The 18,855-nt window shown below is 51.7% G+C and overlaps 1 protein-coding gene across 3 annotated transcripts in view; it reads left to right on the top strand.

Moving 5' to 3' along the window:
* The window catches only part of MX1 (MX dynamin like GTPase 1), a 29,943-nt gene extending 13,950 nt beyond the window's left edge, over window positions 1-15,993 (top strand). For all 3 annotated transcript variants that reach the window (XM_045813509.2, XM_045813510.2, XM_045813511.2), the window contains 8 exons: window positions 9-207; window positions 1,487-1,565; window positions 2,903-3,025; window positions 3,365-3,506; window positions 6,648-6,806; window positions 9,108-9,184; window positions 10,594-10,842; window positions 15,623-15,993. In XM_045813509.2, coding sequence (XP_045669465.2) covers window positions 9-207; window positions 1,487-1,565; window positions 2,903-3,025; window positions 3,365-3,506; window positions 6,648-6,806; window positions 9,108-9,184; window positions 10,594-10,842; window positions 15,623-15,853 — 1,259 coding nt within the window. In that variant the 3' untranslated portion in view covers window positions 15,854-15,993. The remainder of the gene's footprint in view (window positions 1-8; window positions 208-1,486; window positions 1,566-2,902; window positions 3,026-3,364; window positions 3,507-6,647; window positions 6,807-9,107; window positions 9,185-10,593; window positions 10,843-15,622) is intronic.
* Window positions 15,994-18,855: the final 2,862 nt, after the last annotated feature.

Consider the following 18,855-nt stretch of genomic DNA (forward strand, 5'->3'; position numbering starts at 1 on the left):
GCTTGCAGGGATCTTGACGAAGCCTGACCTGGTGGACAGAGGTACTGAGAGCAAGGTGGTGGACGTGGCCCAGAACTTGGTCTGTCACCTGAAGAAGGGCTACATGATCGTCAAGTGCCGGGGCCAGCAGGACATCCAGAACCAGGTGACCCTGGCCGAGGCTCTGCAGAAAGAGAGAGTCTTCTTTGAGGACCACCCACATTTCAGGTACCCTGGCCGCGTTTTCGCAAGGGTGGACTGAAACCTGGGGCCTTGGTTTTTCCTGGGGGAAAGGGTTGCTGTCCAAAAGCAGACGTTCGGAGTGTATGTATGAGTGTGTTTGCACCTTGACAATGACCGTGGGGTTTGCCTGGAAGACTAAAAGAGGAATTGACAAAGTATAGCAAAAAATACCTCTAAAAGATCAGATAAGGAGGGAATTTGCTACAGTCATTTCTCTGGTATGGTACTGCTACCAGAATAAAAACATAAATACCTCAGAATGGAAGAAAAACATCAGAAAGCCCAGAAATTGACCCCGACCCATATATCTGATATGTGATGAATGTGGCCTTTCAACTCACGGGCCCCATCAGTTTGGTTATCTATCAGCGGCACGGGGGGAAATTGTCGATTTTATGTGCAGTTTACCACAATTTAAAAAATTGACAGATGTGGAGACTGGCGCCTACCTATGAGCGTACTCTCACAAATAGCCATGTACACCCATGGTTCCTGCTGCCCTTTATCCAAGAAAGTCCTTTAAAATATAAAGAATCCTGCCATAACTCAGCAAACACAGATTGGGGTAGAGCGAGAATAGGCCTTCCTTCCTCCAAGCAGCTCGTGGTTTAAGTTCTCGTCTTGGGGAAGGGGTGCCCCCGACATCGGTGTATTTTTGTGAAGCCCTGTATCGCGTAGACTTGCACGTGTATTACGCACAGAAGGGGGTGTGTGTTATGAAAACACATTTGTAGGTTGACCACGTGTATTTTTATAAAGACCAGTTTTATAGTCGGGTATCGTGAGATACACTTAATGTATCAGCTGGAAGGGATCACCTGTACCAATTTTTTTTTAAGTAGGCTCCACGGCCAGCATGGAGCCCAACGTGGGGCTTGAACTCACAACCCGGAGATCAAGACCTGAGCTGACAGCAAGAGTCGGATGCTCAACCGGCGGAGCCACCCGGGTGCCCCTGCACCATTTTTTAAATTAAGCTTTTAATTTTAATTCCAGTTAGTTAACATATAATGTTAATGCGTTTGAGGTGTAAGATATAGTGATTCAACACTTCTGTACAACTCTGTACCGTTTTCAGAGTATCCGAAATAGCGACAATTCCGTCATTACTCCGTGCGAGCCTGTTCTAAACGTCTGTTGCGTACCAGTGACACGACATCCTGTCCAACTGGAAGTCACTTGACTTCCCGCCGCAGAAGCTGACTTGCATTTTCTGGCCGCACCGAGGTGGACATATGCGTTGTCTTCTCCTCTCTGTCTGCAGGGTTCTCCTGGAGGAAGGAAGGGCCACAGTCCCCTGCCTGGCGGACAAGCTGACCTCTGAACTCATCTCGCACATCTGTGTAAGCACGTGCAGAGCTGTCCGTTTTCTAAATAGAACCCCCCAAACCCAAAGCTCCACCATGTGGGCTGACTGACCCACTAACGGATCTCCTGGGGATTGCGCGAAGGTGCAGGCTTGGGTTCCGTGGGTGTCGAGGGCTGCTTGGGATCCTCCATTTCCAGCAAGTTCCCAGATGGTGTGGACGCTGCTCGTCAGAGGACCACACGTTGGGTGGGAGCTGATCGACGATATCCACTTGACCTAATTAAAAATTAAAATCTTACAGGCACTGCGCCAACTTTTCCTTTCTCCTTACGAGCCGCTGTCATACGGTGTTGGTCATTGTAACGATCACGTGTTTCATGGCTTGGATCTCTCTGTGGTTCTTTTCCAAATTTGTCTAGACAGAATCTCTTGCGGTTTCCCATCTGTGATCCCTAAAAACGATTTCTTTGCACACATCTCTGTTGTATTTTGTGCTTGATAATTCCAGTGTCCGAAGCCTTGGTGCACTGGGTTCCGCTGGCCATCCCCCACGATGACCTGGGTTAGGGTTTTGACTTGGGGCCTGTCTGTTTTGGAACTGGATCTGTGGGTATTCATGGAAGCCCAGGTTCAAAAATCAGTCTCTCCAGGGAGAGGCAGGTTTTGCTTCTGCCAGCCCCTCAGAAGGGCGTCCTGCCTGAACCACTTTAGATTCTCAGCTTGAGGTTTTGGGGGACCCCTCAGGGAGTGCAAATTCGGGCAGCAGACCTGCTTAAGGGCTGGCTTGTGGTTACAGACTTTCTGTCGAGATTTTATGTTTTTCCGCTCAGCTCCGGGTTCAGGCATCCCATGCAGTCCCCAGGAATGGGGAGGGAAGGCAGGGTTGTTCCTAGCTTACTCACATAGAGCGTGGCTCTTTGCGGTCCGAGCTTTATATAGAAAGAAGGTGCTGGCTCATTAGATTCCCTGCCTCGAGCAAGCCCGCCCAGATTTATTCTTTGCCCCAGCCAAGTCAGTGGTTGACTCTCAGATCGTTCCCACTGCCACTTTTTCAAAGCCCACCAGACGAGTGGCTCTTTCTAATCTGCCTGCAGAGTGGATGTAATGTGATCACAGAAGGAATCGCTCCAGCGTTGCTCTGATGGGGGCAGGCAGCTCGCGCAGTGGTCGCCTCAGCGCGTCCCCGAGGCTGTCCCCTGGGGAGTGGGGATGCAGGGAGGGCTGGGGGGCACTGGCACCTGCTAACATGCCCCCCTCCATCTTCTCTCGAGAGGAAGCCAGGCAGTCAGGCACACCTTACAGAAGGACGCCTGGCAGCTCCTTCTCCTTCCCTGTCTGTACTCACGTCTGTGCATTTTCTCCTGTCCTTAGAAAACTCTGCCCCTGTTAGAAAATCAGATAAAGGAAAACCATGAGAAGATAACGGAGGAGTTACAAAAGTACGGCTCAGATGTGCCTGAAGACGAGCACGAAAAAATGTTTTTTCTGATAGACGTGAGTATTGCCCATCACGTCAAGTCAGGGAATCACACGTCTTTGTCCAAAAAGGGATCTTGTGCCTCACGCACCTTCTTGCTCCCCAAAAGCTGACCCAGGCGCGGTCTGCCCGCTCGGCATCAAAGAGGGCCTGGGGCGGGGGAACGTGGGCAAGGACTGACAGGTGTCACGCATGCTCCCCACAACCCCGAGGCAGTCGGGGCAGGTGCAGGGGTCTGTCACCCCTGCACGGTGACAAGGAGTGACTCGCCCGCCCTCAGCCTCCCTGCGACCTCCAAACGTCCTCACTTGTGTTTGGCATATCTCCACTTATACTTATGTTCTCCTTCTTGACAGAAAATTAATGCCTTTAACCATGCCATCAACTCCTTAATCGAAGGGGAGGAATCTGTGGGAGAGGACGAGAGTCGGCTGTTTACCAAAATCCGAACCGAGTTCCACAAATGGAGCGCTGTGATTGAGAAGAGTTTCCAAAAAGGTGAGTTCGAGGCGCCGCCGTCGACCTGGTGAGTGGGCTGGAGTGGGGGGCCGCCGGGGAGCAGGGTGTGGCTGGTCACGATGCCAGTGCAGGGGTGTGGAATGTGGAAGCCACGTGTGCTCTGGCCCACTCGCTGAACTCGGGCCAGCAGGTGTCAGCTGCAGATTTCAGAGGACACCTGGAGAGGACATGCCGGGGATTGGCCCGGGCCACCCAGGCGTCAGCCAGAATCAGCCCTCCCTTCACAGTAGCGGGTCAGCATGGCACCTGCCACGTGCTCTCTGTGGCCTGGGGGGGGGATGAGGCTGCCTGTGTCTTGGTCAGGTGGCCACGGCCTTGAAGCCTGTGTGGTGTATCTCAGCGATTTTGTAGCTGTGGCAGCGACGCAGAGGAAATGAAACACAGCTAGGAACCACCTTGCAGCGCCAAATTCTCAAGAGTCCGAGAAAGGTAGGAAGTGTGACCTGAGGTTTATTTTTTGGTATTTCAGGAAGCTTAAAGTACATCCTGTACCGACCAGTGATAAAGCTGCAGTGGCTGAGGGACATTTTAAGGAACTTTGCATTTTTTCAGGCAGCTTGGTGGGTTCTTCTTTCAGCTGACCTGACGTTCCATGGACCACTGTCCTTGGCTTTGAGTCATGAACGTAGGAGGATAAGTCATGCATTTTTTACATAATTCAAAGGCCACACCTCCCAGTCCTGTTTGTCCCTTGGCCGAGGCATGGAGGGCAGGACGAGATAAATAACAGCGTTCCTTGTTGGAAAAATGGGGCGGTCCTTTGCCCCGTGCGCACAGCTCGCGTGCTGCCTACCGGAGCTAAACCCACAGCCGGTTGTTGAACACCTGCTGTGTGGTGTGTTCTCCCGTCAGGGAAGGACCACTGTCCCTTTCAGGGAGGACAACAGGCCTGACCTCCAGCAACCCCCTCATGCGTTGCTCAGCAAGCCTGTGACAGCACACAGCCCATGAGAAAATAGCTCCTTTTTTTAAGATGCCGGATTCCTCCCAACAAATGATCGGTTGCAAATCACTGGGCACCCACATGCAAGAAAATGAATTTGGACCCCTAATCACCCCTTACACAAAGACAAACTCAAAATGGATCAGAAACCAAAATGTGAGCCCTAAGGACTCTAAAACTTTCAGAAGAAAATGTAGATTCGAATCTTCACGACCTTGCATCAGGCAGAGGTTTTTAGGCAGGACCCTACAGCACGGACGACCAACGGAATAACAGAAGAGGTGGGCTTCATCGAGGTTAAAAACCCGTGTGTGTCAAAGGGCACCACCCGCCACAGGACAGGAGAAAATATTTGCAAATCACACATCGGATGAGGGCCCAGAACCCAGACTATACAAAGAACTCGTAGGATTCAACAACAAAAAGACGAATCCAAATTAAAGATGGACAAAGGATTAGAATTTCTCCAAAAGAAGACACACAAATGGCTCATGGGCGCAGGAATAGAGGTCCCCCGTCAGTAGCCATCGGGCAACGCAAATGAATCCACAGGGGAGCCCAGCTCACACCCCTGGGACGGCCAGCACGTGCTCACGTACCCATTACTGGTCAGCTAGGATTCTCATCCCAAGGACCAGGGGCCTTAAGCCACAAACCTATTTTCCTACAACTTTGGAGGCTGGAAGTCCGAGATCAAGGTGCCAGCACGTTTGGATTCTCCCGACGCCGCTCTCCTTGGCTTGTGGATGCCCCCTTCCCCCTGTGTCTTCCCGTAGACTTTCCTGTGTGGATCTGTGTCCTGCTTCCTTCCTATAAGGACACCAGTCAGGTTGGATCTGATCACCTCTGGAAAGGTCGTACCTCCAAACGCAAGCACGTTTCTGGGGTGCTAGGGATTAGGGCTTCAAATGTATCAATTGCGGGGAGCTGCAACTCAGCCTTTAACAGCAGGCAGTGGACGATGATTCAGCCTTGGGAGGGCGTGAGCACTGAGCATGCCCCCACATCCATGAACCTTGAAGCATCATGCTGAGTGAAGGAAGTGGGACACAAACAGCCACAGGAGCTGTGATTCCCTTGATACGAAATGTCCAGAACAGGCAAATCCCTAGAGACAGAAAGTAGACGAGTGCTTTCCAGGGGCCGCAGGGGGTGGGGAATGGAGAGTGTGTGCTCATGGGCACAGGGTTCCTTGGGCTGATAGGAGGGTTTGAGAATTAGCTGGTTGCACAGTGTTGTTCGTATCGGGAGATGGTTGCACGATGTCGTTACTATACTAAAAATCACTGAACTTACACTTTACTAGGGTGAATGTAACCGTGTGTGAATTATATCTCAATTTAAAAAAAAAATGCCTATGAGTAAATATCTCCCGACCAAAAGAGGAGACCCAGACCACGGTTCATGGTTAGTTCTTCGAAAAGATCCGTCTGAACGTCCCCCAGCAGAGACACGCTCCACAGTCCGGTTTGTTGAGAATAAAAAGAATTCTGAAAGTATAAAGAAAAAACAAAGTATTTCATGTAGCGAACAGTGATCTTACGTACCTGGTGACTCTGTTACCTTGTCTGATTTATGAATGTATTCTGCTCCTGCTACTGTGGATACATGGATACATGATGTGACGACGATTCTGGATGGTGATATAGTTTCTTTGGTAAACATCTATAGAAGTTCTTCCCCAAGAGGAAATTCCTGCCTCCCCTTCCTTCCTCCTGGCTTGTGCAGTTCACGGCCGTCTGGCCCCACACCCTGGCTGCACACTAGCCATCTGGAGAGGACTTACGGAAAATGGTCCTGAGATCTGTTTTTTTATTGCAGTCCCTGGATTTCTTTTCAATTGGCAAAGCAGGTTTGATTTTTTTTTCCCTTACCTCTCTGTGTTTTCAGAAAGTCCAGGATGGTATTGTGTTTAAAAAGATCCACGAGGTTATTTTTTTTTAAAGATTTTATTTATTTATTCGACAGAGATAGAGACAGCCAACGAGAGAGGGAACACAAGCAGGGGGAGTGGGAGAGGAAGAAGCAGGCTCATAGCAGAAGAGCCTGATGTGGGGCTCGATCCCAGATCGCCAGGATCACGCCCTGAGCCGAAGGCATACGCTTAACTGCTGTGCCACCCAGGTGCCCCCCACGAGGTTATTTTTGTAAAATAACTCAGAACTCTTCTTTTCTAGGTTACAAAGCTATATATAAACAAATCGAGAAATTTGAAAATCGGTATCGTGGCAGAGAGCTGCCAGGGTTTGTCAATTACAAGACGTTCGAGATTATCATAAAACAGCAAATCAAAGAGTTAGAAGAGCCCGCTGTCGACATGCTGCACACGGTTACTGGTGAGTTTGTGCTTTTGCTTTTAGGCCAGGGAAAGGCTTGAACCCAAACCAGTGCTGAACTCCATAGCTCTCCTCCTGGGGGGGTTGCCACCATCCAAGAACCCAGTTAATTCTCTGATTCTCTGGACACCAACTGGGTGTTCAACATTTCGATTAAGTTCTGACACTGAGTCAGCACCCATCTTCCAGCTTAAGGGTTCGACCCCCCAACGACTGCCCCCCACTTTAGACCGTGCTTCGGATGGACAGGCTAGAAATTGGAGTTGCCACAGCCCCCTCCTCAGGGTCTATAATTTGCTAGAACAGCTCACAGAACTCAGGAACACACTTTACTTATCTCTACTGGTATATTTGGAAGGATGTACTTACCTTTGCCAGTTTACTCTAAAGGATGTGAATGAAAGAGAGACATAGGGGAGGTGTGGGAGGGTCCCGAGGGCAGGCGCTTTTGTCTTGTGGAGTTTGGCGGGAGGGGGCTCCATCCTCTTGGCATGTGGGTGTGTTCACCAACCTGGAAGCTCTCCGAACCCTATCATTTAGGGCATTTAAAGGAGGCGTAATCAGTTTTCACGAAGACATAACCAATTATGAGCTCCGTCTCCAGCCCCTCTCTCCTCCCCAGAGGTGGCGAGGTGAGACAGTGCGTTGGAGATGAGGCTGAAAGTTCCAGGCGTCTCATCCAGGCTTTATCTTGCTGGTGACCGGCCCCTATCCTGAAGCTGTCCAGGGCCCACCAAGGATCCCCTCGTTAGGACAAGAGATGCTGCTGTCACCCAGGAGATTCTGAGGGATTTAGGAGCTCCGTGTCAGGAACCGGGAGCACGGACGAGATACGTATTTCTTACCGTCCACACCTCCAGGTGGCTCCACAGCCGTGATTCCTTGACAGACCAAAATACTCCATTTATCTGAAACCTGTAAGGATGAAGGTCGACAGCTAAATAGCTTCACTGTGTGAGCGTGCTGAGCGTTCTGGAGCGCTGTGTGAATCTAGGTGGCCTGACTGTGTCACGGCAGGTGGGAGGGGGTCAGCAGCCTCGGAGGAGAGCCGCAGCCCTCTGCTCCCTTCTCCCGTAACTGCCAGGCCCTCTGGTTTCCAGGACGCTCACGGAATCTCCATTCTTTGTCCCCACGATGGCTGACACCATATTGTCACTCCCGCCTCAACTGTCTCCTTTCAGCAAGAAGTAATAATCCTTCATGGACCCATGAACCCGTAGAGTTTGGGGACAGTCCCAGGACAGCACCTTAAGAGATGTATTTCTAATACATCTTTATTCAAATACAGTTTTACCGTTAGTCTTAATAATTCTGTATCAAAATTGGTCATCGTGTCGTGGTGAGCCGTTTTGCACTCTTACTTTACTCCCAAAGAAAATTTGTAGTGCTTAGAGCCTTATAGTCATAGAAAAAAACTTTAAAACCCATGTGTATAGATACTTACCTACTTCTGTTTCAGAAAGATGTGATATGGAGTCAATAAAAGACTTTCAGGGCACCTGGGTGGCTCCGTCGGTTGAGCGTCCGACTCTTGGTCCTGGCTCAGATCTTGATCTCAGGGTCATGAGTTCGAGTCCAGTGTTGAGCCCCACGCTGGGTGTGGAGCCTACTTGAGAAAAAAAATTTCAAGCATTAAGATGCTGCCCATCATGTTAGGATAAGATTCTGTGAGGAAGTCAGATAGAAATAGGAGGAGTTTCAAAAATAAAAAGAAATAATGTAAATTTTCTGATTGAATAAGGACATGTTCATATTTTGTTTTCAAATGGATATCCTGGACATTTAGGGCCCATCGATACATTTGAGCGTGCTGTGTCTTACTATAAGATATTAATGTATTTATAACCTACCAGAGATTACATTCTTTGCAACTATTTCTGCTTAGGATGAAAAAAATTTTTTTAAAGATTTTATTTACCTGAGAGAGAGAGAGAGCACGGGCGGGAGAGGCAGAGGGAGAGAGAATCTCAAGCAGACTCCCTGCTGAGCACGGAGCCCCGACCCCGGGCTCGATCTCACAACCCTGAGGTCATGACCTGAGCCAAAACCAAGAGTCAGAGGCTGAACCGACTGCCACCCAGACGCCCCAGGATGAAAATTTTAAAAGTCAAAGAAATATGCCAGGAGATGATTAGACTTTAAAATTCTTACAGAAAGCTCTTCAGCAAAAAAGGCACGCCTCTGTCCCTGAGTGGGAAGAAGGGGCTGGAGGGAGGGGAGGAAACTTCATTTCTGGACATTTCATCCTCTTTTTTTTTTTTTGCAACCTACGATTATGAATGAATCTTGTTTTTTCCTCAGATATGGTCCAGGCTGCCTTCACAGATATTTCAAAAGCAAATTTTGATGAATTTTTCAACCTCTACAGAACTACCAAGGTAAAACTGACCACATGTTATTTAAAAAAAAAATGTCAGCCTGATGCTGAAAAACAGATTTCTTGGATTAAGACCATCTCGACTTTCCTGGGTATTTGGAGAAGCAAACAGTCAAGCTCATTAATTAACTTTACTAATGGTATCACCAGCGATGTCTGGTTAGAAGCAGTAAGGCAGACTGAGCGAGTGAGATGGAACATAGAGATAAAATCCTCAAAACCACGAGAACGAAGGAGACCCATAGTTCGTGTGGAACATTGTCACCTCTGAGGAAAATGGCCCTAACCTTGAAACTCATTGAGGAAGCCACGTGGGCAAATGGCATCTTCCAAGAGTGAAGAGTCAGGAGGAAGTAAGATCCCCCACTTCACGCAGTTGAGAGCCTCGTCTGCTCTAGAAACAGGGGCTCCCCCGAGGCTCAGCTCAGGTCCCTGGTACAGAGCGTGGCCTGGCCAGCTTTCGTGGTAGTCATTAATGCTCCCGGTCCGGAGGCTGGAGGTCCCAGATCAAGGTGCTCAGATCCCGTCTGATGAGGGCCCAATTCCTGGCTTGTGGTGGCTGCTTTCTCTTTGTATCCTCACGAGACAGAGAGAGACAGAGAGAGGGAGGGAGAGAGGGAGAGAGTCAAGGAGAAAGAAAGCACTCGGGTGTCTCTTCTTACAAGGGCATTGACCCCATCGGTAAGGGCTTCACTGTCATGGCCTGACCCCCTAAAGGCCAGCTGCCCCAATGCCATCACACTGGGCATTAAGCTTTCAACATATGAATTTGGGGGGACACACGTATTGCTCCCCTAACACCCAGCACCGCTGGGAAGACTGGCTTGGCCTTGCGCAGGCTGGGGAGCTGGGGGTGGGCTACGTACGCTGCCTGGGGCTCTGGAATGAGCACGGAAGTAAACGTTTGGGGTGCACCTAGCACTTGCGTCACCCTCGGTGGCCCCGAGTGTGAGCTCTGGGGAGCCCAGATATTTTCTGTGAGAGATCTACTCCCTGGCCTGGTGGCAGCTGGTTTCTCCAAACTGTAGGGACGTGAAGCGTACGGAATGGAAGGAATTTAAGTTTGACTCCACTTTTACCCCCATGAGCTCTCTGGTGGGGCATACACTCCTGATGAGATGGGAAAGCCCCCCAGAGAGAGCGAGAGAAGCTGAGACATGGGGCCGCACACAGAGCCCGCGCGGGTTCCCAGGCTCGGGGGGGGGGGGGGCTCCCGGGAGGTTCCGAGCCCCAGCCAGGGTGGGAGCCCCATCCTGGACAAGCCGGCGTGGGGTGCAGAACGGTGCCCCACGGCAGGGTGCTGTCTTGGTTCAGGGGAGCCAGTTAGCTGTGGGCCCCGCCGAGGACCTCCTTCCTCGAGCCCGTGGTTGGTTTCTGAGCAAGCTTCGCTGTGCCTCTGTGTCGCCGTAGTCCAAAATTGAAGACATTAAATTTGAGCTAGAAAAAGAAGCTGAGAAGTCCATCCGCCTTCACTTCCAAATGGAGCAGATCGTCTACTGCCAGGACCAGGTGTACCAGCGCGCGCTGCAAAGGGTCCGGGAGAAGGAGTCGGACGAGGAGAAGAAGAGCAAGAAAAAAGACAGCGTGATCGCCGAAGAAATTTCTTCAGTAAACATCTCCTTGTCTGAAATCTTCGAGCATTTGCTGGCTTACCGTCAGGTGAGTCTGCAGCCGTCTCCAAAAGGGGGTTTTCATTTCGTGTCCTTTGGCCTCCCGGTCTCTGTGTGGTGACCCCCAGGCCTCTCTGTGAGCCTCAGAGAGGCAAGCAGGGGCTGTGGCTCAGAGCCACTCACTTCTGGTGTAGACAGGCTGTGTGGCCCTGGACAAGTTACTTGACCTCTCTGAGCCTCCGCTTTCTTCTCTATAAAGCGGGATCTCCTCACAATTCTTGTGACTCTTCAGTGAGATGAGTGTGGGTAGGGCCCTTAGCTCAGCGTCAGGACGTGACGGCCACGCGCCCAGTAGAAGCCACTCACAGAGACACATGCTTCGATGGCTACTGTCCGTTTCAAATGGTCTGAAAAGCAGTCTTGTTCATGCTGGGGAAGGATGCACACCTCAGAGCCGTTGAGATAGGTCAGAATCTGGGCAGGCAAAGCAAATAATCATTTCTGGTTTACCAGATATCCCCATCAGGTCACTCTTTGGATCTTTGAAGGCTTTTCTCTAACTTGACCGTGCACACAGCTCTCCTGGGATCTGGCTGTAATACAGATGTGGATTGCAGGTCTGAGGTGGGGCCAGGATTCTGCATCTCTAATGGGATCCCAAGGGTTGCCCGCATGACTGGACAGAGACCACGCTTGAAGGAGCAGCCCCTACACCGAGGGTCAGACTCCATTGCCCACAGACCCTGGGACATGTGCCCATGTGAGTCAGGCCTGTGAAGGGCGAGTCAGGAGGCACGTGTGCACCTTGGCTTCTCCCACAGTCAGGCCTACCACCGGTCTGGCCATGTGCCTCACAGAGGCGTGGAGAAGAGGTAATGCACACACACCTAGAATCCCGAGAGGAGAAGGAGTTGATGCTGAAAGGGGTCCCCACCCACCCCCCATCCTGAGCCAGCCCTTCTCCCCAGAAGAGGTCCTTCTCTGGTTTCTTGACATCCTTTAAGGGAAATCTTCCTTCTTCCTCAGAAAAATCTCTGTTTGGCACTTAAAGCCTTCAACTGATTGGATGAGGCCCACCCTCATGATCTTAGATAATCTCCCTTACCCAGAGTCAGCTGACTGGAGATGTTAACCACAGCTACAAAATACCTCCACAGCAATACCCAAGTTAGTGTTTGATTGAATCACTGAGCGCTTTAGCTGGGCCACACTGGTCTACGAAAGTATCACACCTGGGTGAGGGTACGCTCAATTACATTGGTAAATTCTCCCCACAGATGGCCTGTTTCCTCCCACACTTGGCAGTTTGGTCTCCACTGAATTGTTGGCTTTTTGAGATTACGACAGGTGGAACATGAGATCTTGTTGTATTTTCTCTATTACAATGAGGTGGGACATGGTTTCACAGCATAAGAGTTATTTCTGTTTCCTGTTCGGGAAACTGTCCCTCCAGCGGAAATTCTCTGTAGGGCGGGGTCTCAGATCCTGGTGATTCGTGGTGCAGACACTCCAGAGTTTGTCATGTGCCTTGTGACTTTCTTTATGGCGGTTTTAGACCATGCTGGAGCTTTCTGGATTTATGGATTGGACTTAATAGTTGTTTTCTTGTGGGGGCTTCTGTGCTTTTTGTCTTACAATGTCTCCACTAACACCATTGGACTTTGTCTCTGAGATTTATAAACAAAAGTCTACAATATTTTCATCAGTATCGTATTATTTTGATGTTTATATTTACACCTGTGAGCCATTTGGAATTACTTGATGTCAAGAATGAGGCTTGCTCTTGGGGCGCCTGGGGGGCGCAGTCGTGAAGCGTCTGCCTTCGGCTCAGGGCGTGATTCCAGGGTCCTGGAATCGAGCCCCACATCGGGCTCCCTGCTCCACTGGGAGTCAGCTTCTCCCTCTCCCACTCCCCCTGCTGGTGTTCCCTCTCTCGCTGCCTCTCTCTCTGTCAAATAAATAAATAAAATCTTAAAAAAAAAAAAAAAAAAAAGAACGAGGCTTGCTCTAGATGGCTGGTGGTTGTCTAGAACCGTCACTGAAGTCCCCGTCCCGGGCCTACTGCTGCGGAACTCGGCCATGATCCATCACCCTCCTCCTCTGTGTCCTGGGGTCTTTTTCCAGATCCTGAATTCTCTGCTGCTGCTTTGCTTTTTATATGTCAGTAGCGACATGATTACATTAGCAGCTTTTTAGACGAGACTTAAATGTTTAGTGCGGCTGGTATCCTGCCCAATGCTGCCCATCTCTTCCTTCTTCTCTTCTATAGTGCAGTAAAATACACGTCACGTAACATTGACCATCTTAACCATCTCTTCGTGTCCAGGTCAGCGGCGTTAAGCACTCTCCCAGTGTCATGCAGCCGTCCCCACCGTCCACCGCCAGGACTGTCCCGCCCCAGTCCCCATGAAACACTGAGTCCCCATCCCCTCCCGACACCCCTGGAGCCCCCACTCTACCTTCTAATTCTGTGGATTTTCGTACTCTAGGTAGCTTGTGTAAGTAGACTCGTGCAATCTCTGCCTTTTCATGTCTGGCTTATTTTACTTAGCATAATGTCCTCAAGGTTCATCTTTTTTTTTAAAGAGTTTATTAATTTATTTGGCACAGAGAGAGAGAGCGCACAAGCAGGAGGAGCAGCAGGCAGAGGGAGAGGGAGAAGCAGATTCCCCACTGAGCAGGGAGCCTGACTCGGGATTTGATCCCAGGACCCTGGGATCGTGACCTGAGCCAAAGGCAGACGCTTCACCGGCTGAGCCACCCGGGGGCCCCTCAAGGTTCATCTTTGCTGTCATGTGTGCCAGACCGCCCTTCCTTGTAGATTGATGGTCCGTCGTATGGACGGACCGCATTTTGTTTACCCACTCCTCTGTGCGTGTACCTTGCACTTGTGTGCCGCTTTGGGCCACTCCGGGTGATGCTGTGAACGTGGGCAGAGCGCTATTTGTGTTCCCACCTCTCTTTAGGCAGAAATTTTCTGCCCATTCTTGTTCCAGTTTCAGTGTGAATTGTAGAATTAGCTTATCCCGTTCCTGATGAGAAAAGGGAGCTGTTGGCATCCTTATTGGGATTATATTCATGTATCCGTCTGCCAGGGAGAGTTGTATCTTTATGACGTGGGATTTTTCTGTCCAGGACCGTAAGGGTCTCTCCATTTGAAGATCTCCTTCTGGGGGAGCCTCAGAAGTGTTTCAGTGTTCTCTCTGCATAGACTGTGCACACTCGGAAGTTTATCCGTACGTCTTGCTAGCAGTCTTTTCTCCCATTTTGTCTTGTTTGTTGTTAGGTATGGTTTCTGCAGCCCATTCTTGTGCATTTTCCCAGTGAACACTCACCGTGCTGCAAATAGCCATGGCTTGACATCCCCCTTCCCTTTCCAGTTTTACCCCCGAACCTTCCTCCTCTGGTCCTTTTAGTGCAACTGGAAACAACAGGGGAGCCAACGGGCAGCCTCGTCTTGTCTGACTTTAACGAGAATGCTACTTTTCTCCATTAAGTATGATCCTCCCTGGCTAAACTCAAGGTTTCAGTGGGACCGTGATTGTTCTTAAGGTTCTAGGGGAAAATCTGTCTCCTCGCTTCTTGTAGCTTCTGGAGGCCGCCCGTGGTCCTCAGTGCTCGGCCCCTCCTCCGTCTTCAAAGCCAGGGATGCTGCATCGGGGACCTCCTTTGGGACCTCACCCCTCCGAATCCGCCGGCTGCCTCCCTCCTTTGCACTGGGTCCTCCAGATAATGCAGGATACCCTCCCTAGTTTAACATCAGCGGACGATCTTAATTCCCCCTGCATCCTCAACTCCCTTTGCAGCGTGAGGGCATGTGCTGTTCCGTGGTCAGGATGTGGACATCCCTGCGGCCGTCCCTCTCCCTGGTGCGCTCATTGTGAAACTGGGAAGGTGTCCCTAGGTCAGTGAGTGGCACAATGGCCCTGTGGGCCCCAGGGAGGGTCAGGGCAGAGGGCCAGGGCAGCTGGCTGTCAGCACTCAGAAATTTCTTCTGTTACTGAAGCGATCATTTCCGGCAAACACGGCCCATATGTGGGATCCCCTGCTGGTTTCTCGTCCCCTTCCCTCCATCTCCTGTGGTGGCAGCCCACGTCCCTCGCTAGCTGTCATCCTGGAGCATGGAACAGTGTCCCAGCTCTGGCACACCGCCTCTCGGGCAGCCTTCACCAAGCGCTTATCTCACACCTGGCTTCTTTTTCAGCTTTTCTCTTTCAGCTTGCTTAATCTTTTTAACCATCCCATGAGGCCAGGTGCTCATAGTCTCCCTATTTTCTGGGGGACGGCATGGAGGCACAGAGACGTGGCAGAGCTTACTGAGGGACTGGGATGAATGAGCCTCCTGAGAGATCAGCCTGTCTCGGGAAAGATGCTTCCACTAACAGCTGGGGCCTGGGGAGGGAGGAGGAGGGTTGAAACTGACATTGGACACGCAGAGATGGCAGAGGGCGCCCTTCTGTGGCTTTGATAGCCCAGCCTCTTTTCTACCGAACAATTTTAGTGTGGATAAAAAAAAAGTCATAAAATCTTTTCAGCAGAGTTGCTAATCAGTTGAAGATGGAGTTTTTGTACGCAGTCTGTCCATTTATCCTTCTCAAGCCCATTTTACCCTCGCCGATCAGAAGGAACGCGAGTGGTCAGGGGTCCCCGGCTGGGTGGCGGAGTCAGGGCTGGGGCGCTCCCTGCACCGGGGTTCCTCGCTGCTTCCAGCCCAGAGGACGCTGCTGGGTTGGAGATCCAGGTGGGGGCGTGCACCTGCCTGGCCTCTCCTGACGCTCGCAGGCTGCAGTCAGCCCCTCAACCCTCCATGACCTCTTCTTCCCTGCCAGGAGGCCACCAACCGCATCTCCAGCCACATCCCCCTAATCATCCAGTACTTCATCCTGCAAGTGTTCGGCCAGAAGCTGCAGAAGGGCATGCTGCAGCTGCTGCAGGACAAGGACACCTACAACTGGCTTCTCAAGGAACGCAGCGACACCAGCGACAAGAGGAAGTTCCTGAAGGAGCGGCTGGCGCGGCTGACCCAGGCCCGGCGCCGCCTGGCCAAGTTCCCCGGTTAAGGCCGGCTCCCTGTGGGCCCCCGTCTCCAGGGCACATCTGCAGGAGCAGGACCCACGCTCTCCCCTCCTCCACCCCCCGAACCCATGTCACAGATCCTCCAGAAGTTAGCGGCCAGTGTTTCCAGTCATTATCCGTGCTTGTCCCTGAGCGGTCAGGGAGCTAGTGAGAGAACGGAGGTCAGGATGAACAACAGGATTTGGACTGGAGGGCCGCCACTGCCGCCTTCCCAGTTAGGAAAAATGGTTTCCCACCCTTGGGATTGTTCCTCCCAAGCCCTCTGTCTCCTACCGGGGACCAGTGCATGTGAAGCATCACAGACGGCTTCGTTCCTGCTTTGTGCAACGTGCTTTCGTGCCGCTGATGTTTTGGGAGCATTAGTGCTACGTGTGTGGGCGCTCTTAGAAGCTGTGTTTCACTGATTTGTAATAAACTCGTTTCTACCAGCCGGGACTCTGATGCCGTATGTTCTGGGGGAGAAGCCTGAAAATGACAGCAGATGGGACCCCAGTGGGGCAGACGGTGGGGCACTCACAATGCCCTCCGCGGCCGAGCAAAGGACAGGGCTGTGCACACGACGCCGGAGGGGGGTGGGGGGAGACGAGCACTAAAGGTAAAGATACGGGATACAAATGGAACAGGAGGAGTGGGCGAAGGGGTCCAAGGCCCAGGCTCCCAGTTATAAGATAAACACGTTGACAAAACTGTATTGTGCATTTGAGAGTCGCTAAGACAGTAGCTCTTAAAAGTTCTGATCACAAGAAGAGCTGTAAGTATGTGAGGTGGTGGGTGTTGATTAGCTAGACGCTGTGACGATTAGTTCACAAACAGACAAAAAGAAACGAGCAAACAGCATCAGTGGTTTATCATGTGCCCTGGCCGGGCATCCAGCTTTCCCGTCGCCAGTGGCCAGCTCGGCGCTGAAACGTACAAATCCGTCACCGGGGCGCCTGGCGGGGTTTTGCAGGCAGATCTGGGAGGCGAAGAAGGCGGGGTATTGACATTGAATTGCCCTGGGGGAGCCTGGCAGAGTTCCGACTGTTCTCCTTGGTCTGGCCAGAGCTGGGGAACGTGCAGACACCCAGCCGCAGGAACCCCGAATGATGGGCTGTGGCTGGGGGGGGGGTTGGGGGCGCAAAGGGATCTGCTTCCATGTCTTGTAAGGGGGGTCGAGCTGCCTACAGGAGAGCCGTCCGAAGGAGGGCTGGGAACGAATGTTCTCTGGGGAGACATCCTACACAACCAGTGTGGGTGGTGGGAGCACTTTGTAGCAGGTGTGCAGAAAGGGAGTAGCTGCCCCAGGACTTGTGCATTCTTCAGGCCAAACCAGATGACCGCCTCTCCCAACCAGCCCCGTCTCCCAGGTCCCTTCTGACACTGGGGATGCTACGATCCCCCACGCTTTGGCACAATCTGAGAATTTGCTTACAAGAGGATGCCGGGAGAACGATGGGCATCCAACCAGTTCCAATCAGCTCCCAGCGTGGGATGGCACCTCATGCCTTTCATGCCAGTTACACCCCTAAGGGCTGATCACTCGCAGGGGCTGGTTTCCCTGGGGTGTTATTACCAATTATTACCAATGCACACAGACTTTTGCAAGAGTGAAGGCAGGTGGGTGGTGCAGGAGCTCCTACGGCAAGCGGTACGAGGCATGTGCCCCTTTAGCACATAGATGCAGGCCAGCTTTTTGGTGGGGCCCAGCCCGGCAGGCCTGCGTAACATCTCCAGCACCAGGCATCCCTGCCCCCCACAGGAAGATTCTGCTGGGACCAGAGGCAGCCGGGAGATGTCAGTGTTGCTCAGCGGTCTTTTGCTGTGGTTAAAATTTTCCCGGAGATTGAAAGAGAAGGTGGAGGAAGAAAGCTGAGAGTACTGCTCTGGGGAATGGAATTTCCCCAGGGAGCGCACCTGCTGTGGACTCACGAGGTGCTTGCAATCACTTTCATTTTGGCCCCAAACAACAGGTGTCTAGGGATCCCCCAGGCTTGCCCTGACCAGCCATCAACAAGGGAGAAGTGTACTGTCCCTTCTCCCATGTACTGTTGCCGTTCCCAGGGAGAGAGAGCTCTGGAGTCCACTTGGTGTGACTTCTTTGCTCAGAGGACGGCCAGGCCTCCCTGTTCTCCCATCTACCATCCCTACCCCCTACCCATGAGGGACGCTGCGGGGATCAGAGCCTGCCTCTCCAGATTCTTCCGCCCACTCTAGAGCAGTAATAGGAAGGTCCATCTCTCTGTGAAGAATATGCTAGAATATCTACGATGTCCTCTCATGAACCCTCACTTTGGGTAAGTCTGGTCTGGGTCTCCGCTGACCCCACAGGATGGGGCTGAGTTTGGAGCAGAGCAAGGAGAGGGGCCAGATGGAACCGAGCTGACTGAGATAGGAAGTCTTGGTTTTCCAGGACACATGCTGTAGGCTCTGAATAAATGTTGTGAGAGAGAGTGGGCCTAGGACACATTGGGCATTCATTCAGAGAACTTTCTGGATCCATGACTGTCTTCTGAGAAGCTTCAGATCCCTTTCTTTTATTACTGTCTTTCTCGAGCAAAAGCAAAGACAAAAGCAACCAGCAGCCGGAAACCCCCCAGATGCTGGGTTTTGTTTCGGAGGGAAGGACTCCAGGCGGCAAAGCCTCCACCAGGGAGCGGCGAAGGCGGCGAAGGCACCCGGACCTCGGCTTTCCCTCTGTCAGAGCTATTCTTTTCCTCCCGGGGAAGAAAGCTCTAAGTGGTCTGCGGAATTTCAGTTGGTTGGAAGCTCAGTCTCTGTCGTCACAGCGAGCTTCTAGCAAACACCATTTATGGGGTTCGTTCGTGAAAAACGGGGCAGCTGGGACATTAGTGAATTTTTAGATGTCACTTCACTCTGGCACTTTTCTTAAAACACAGGGTTTACTGGGAGAAGGAGTTCTGCCGTGCGTCGCATCATACATCACCCTCCCTGAGCCCAGAGCAGCAGAGGGCTGGGGCCCTGGGGTGGCCATGGGGTGCGGCTCCAA

This window comes from Ursus americanus, chromosome 4, assembly GCF_024610735.1.
Source record: "Ursus americanus isolate L20-20 chromosome 4, mUrsAme1.1.p, whole genome shotgun sequence".
Taxonomy (NCBI): Eukaryota; Metazoa; Chordata; class Mammalia; order Carnivora; family Ursidae; genus Ursus; species Ursus americanus.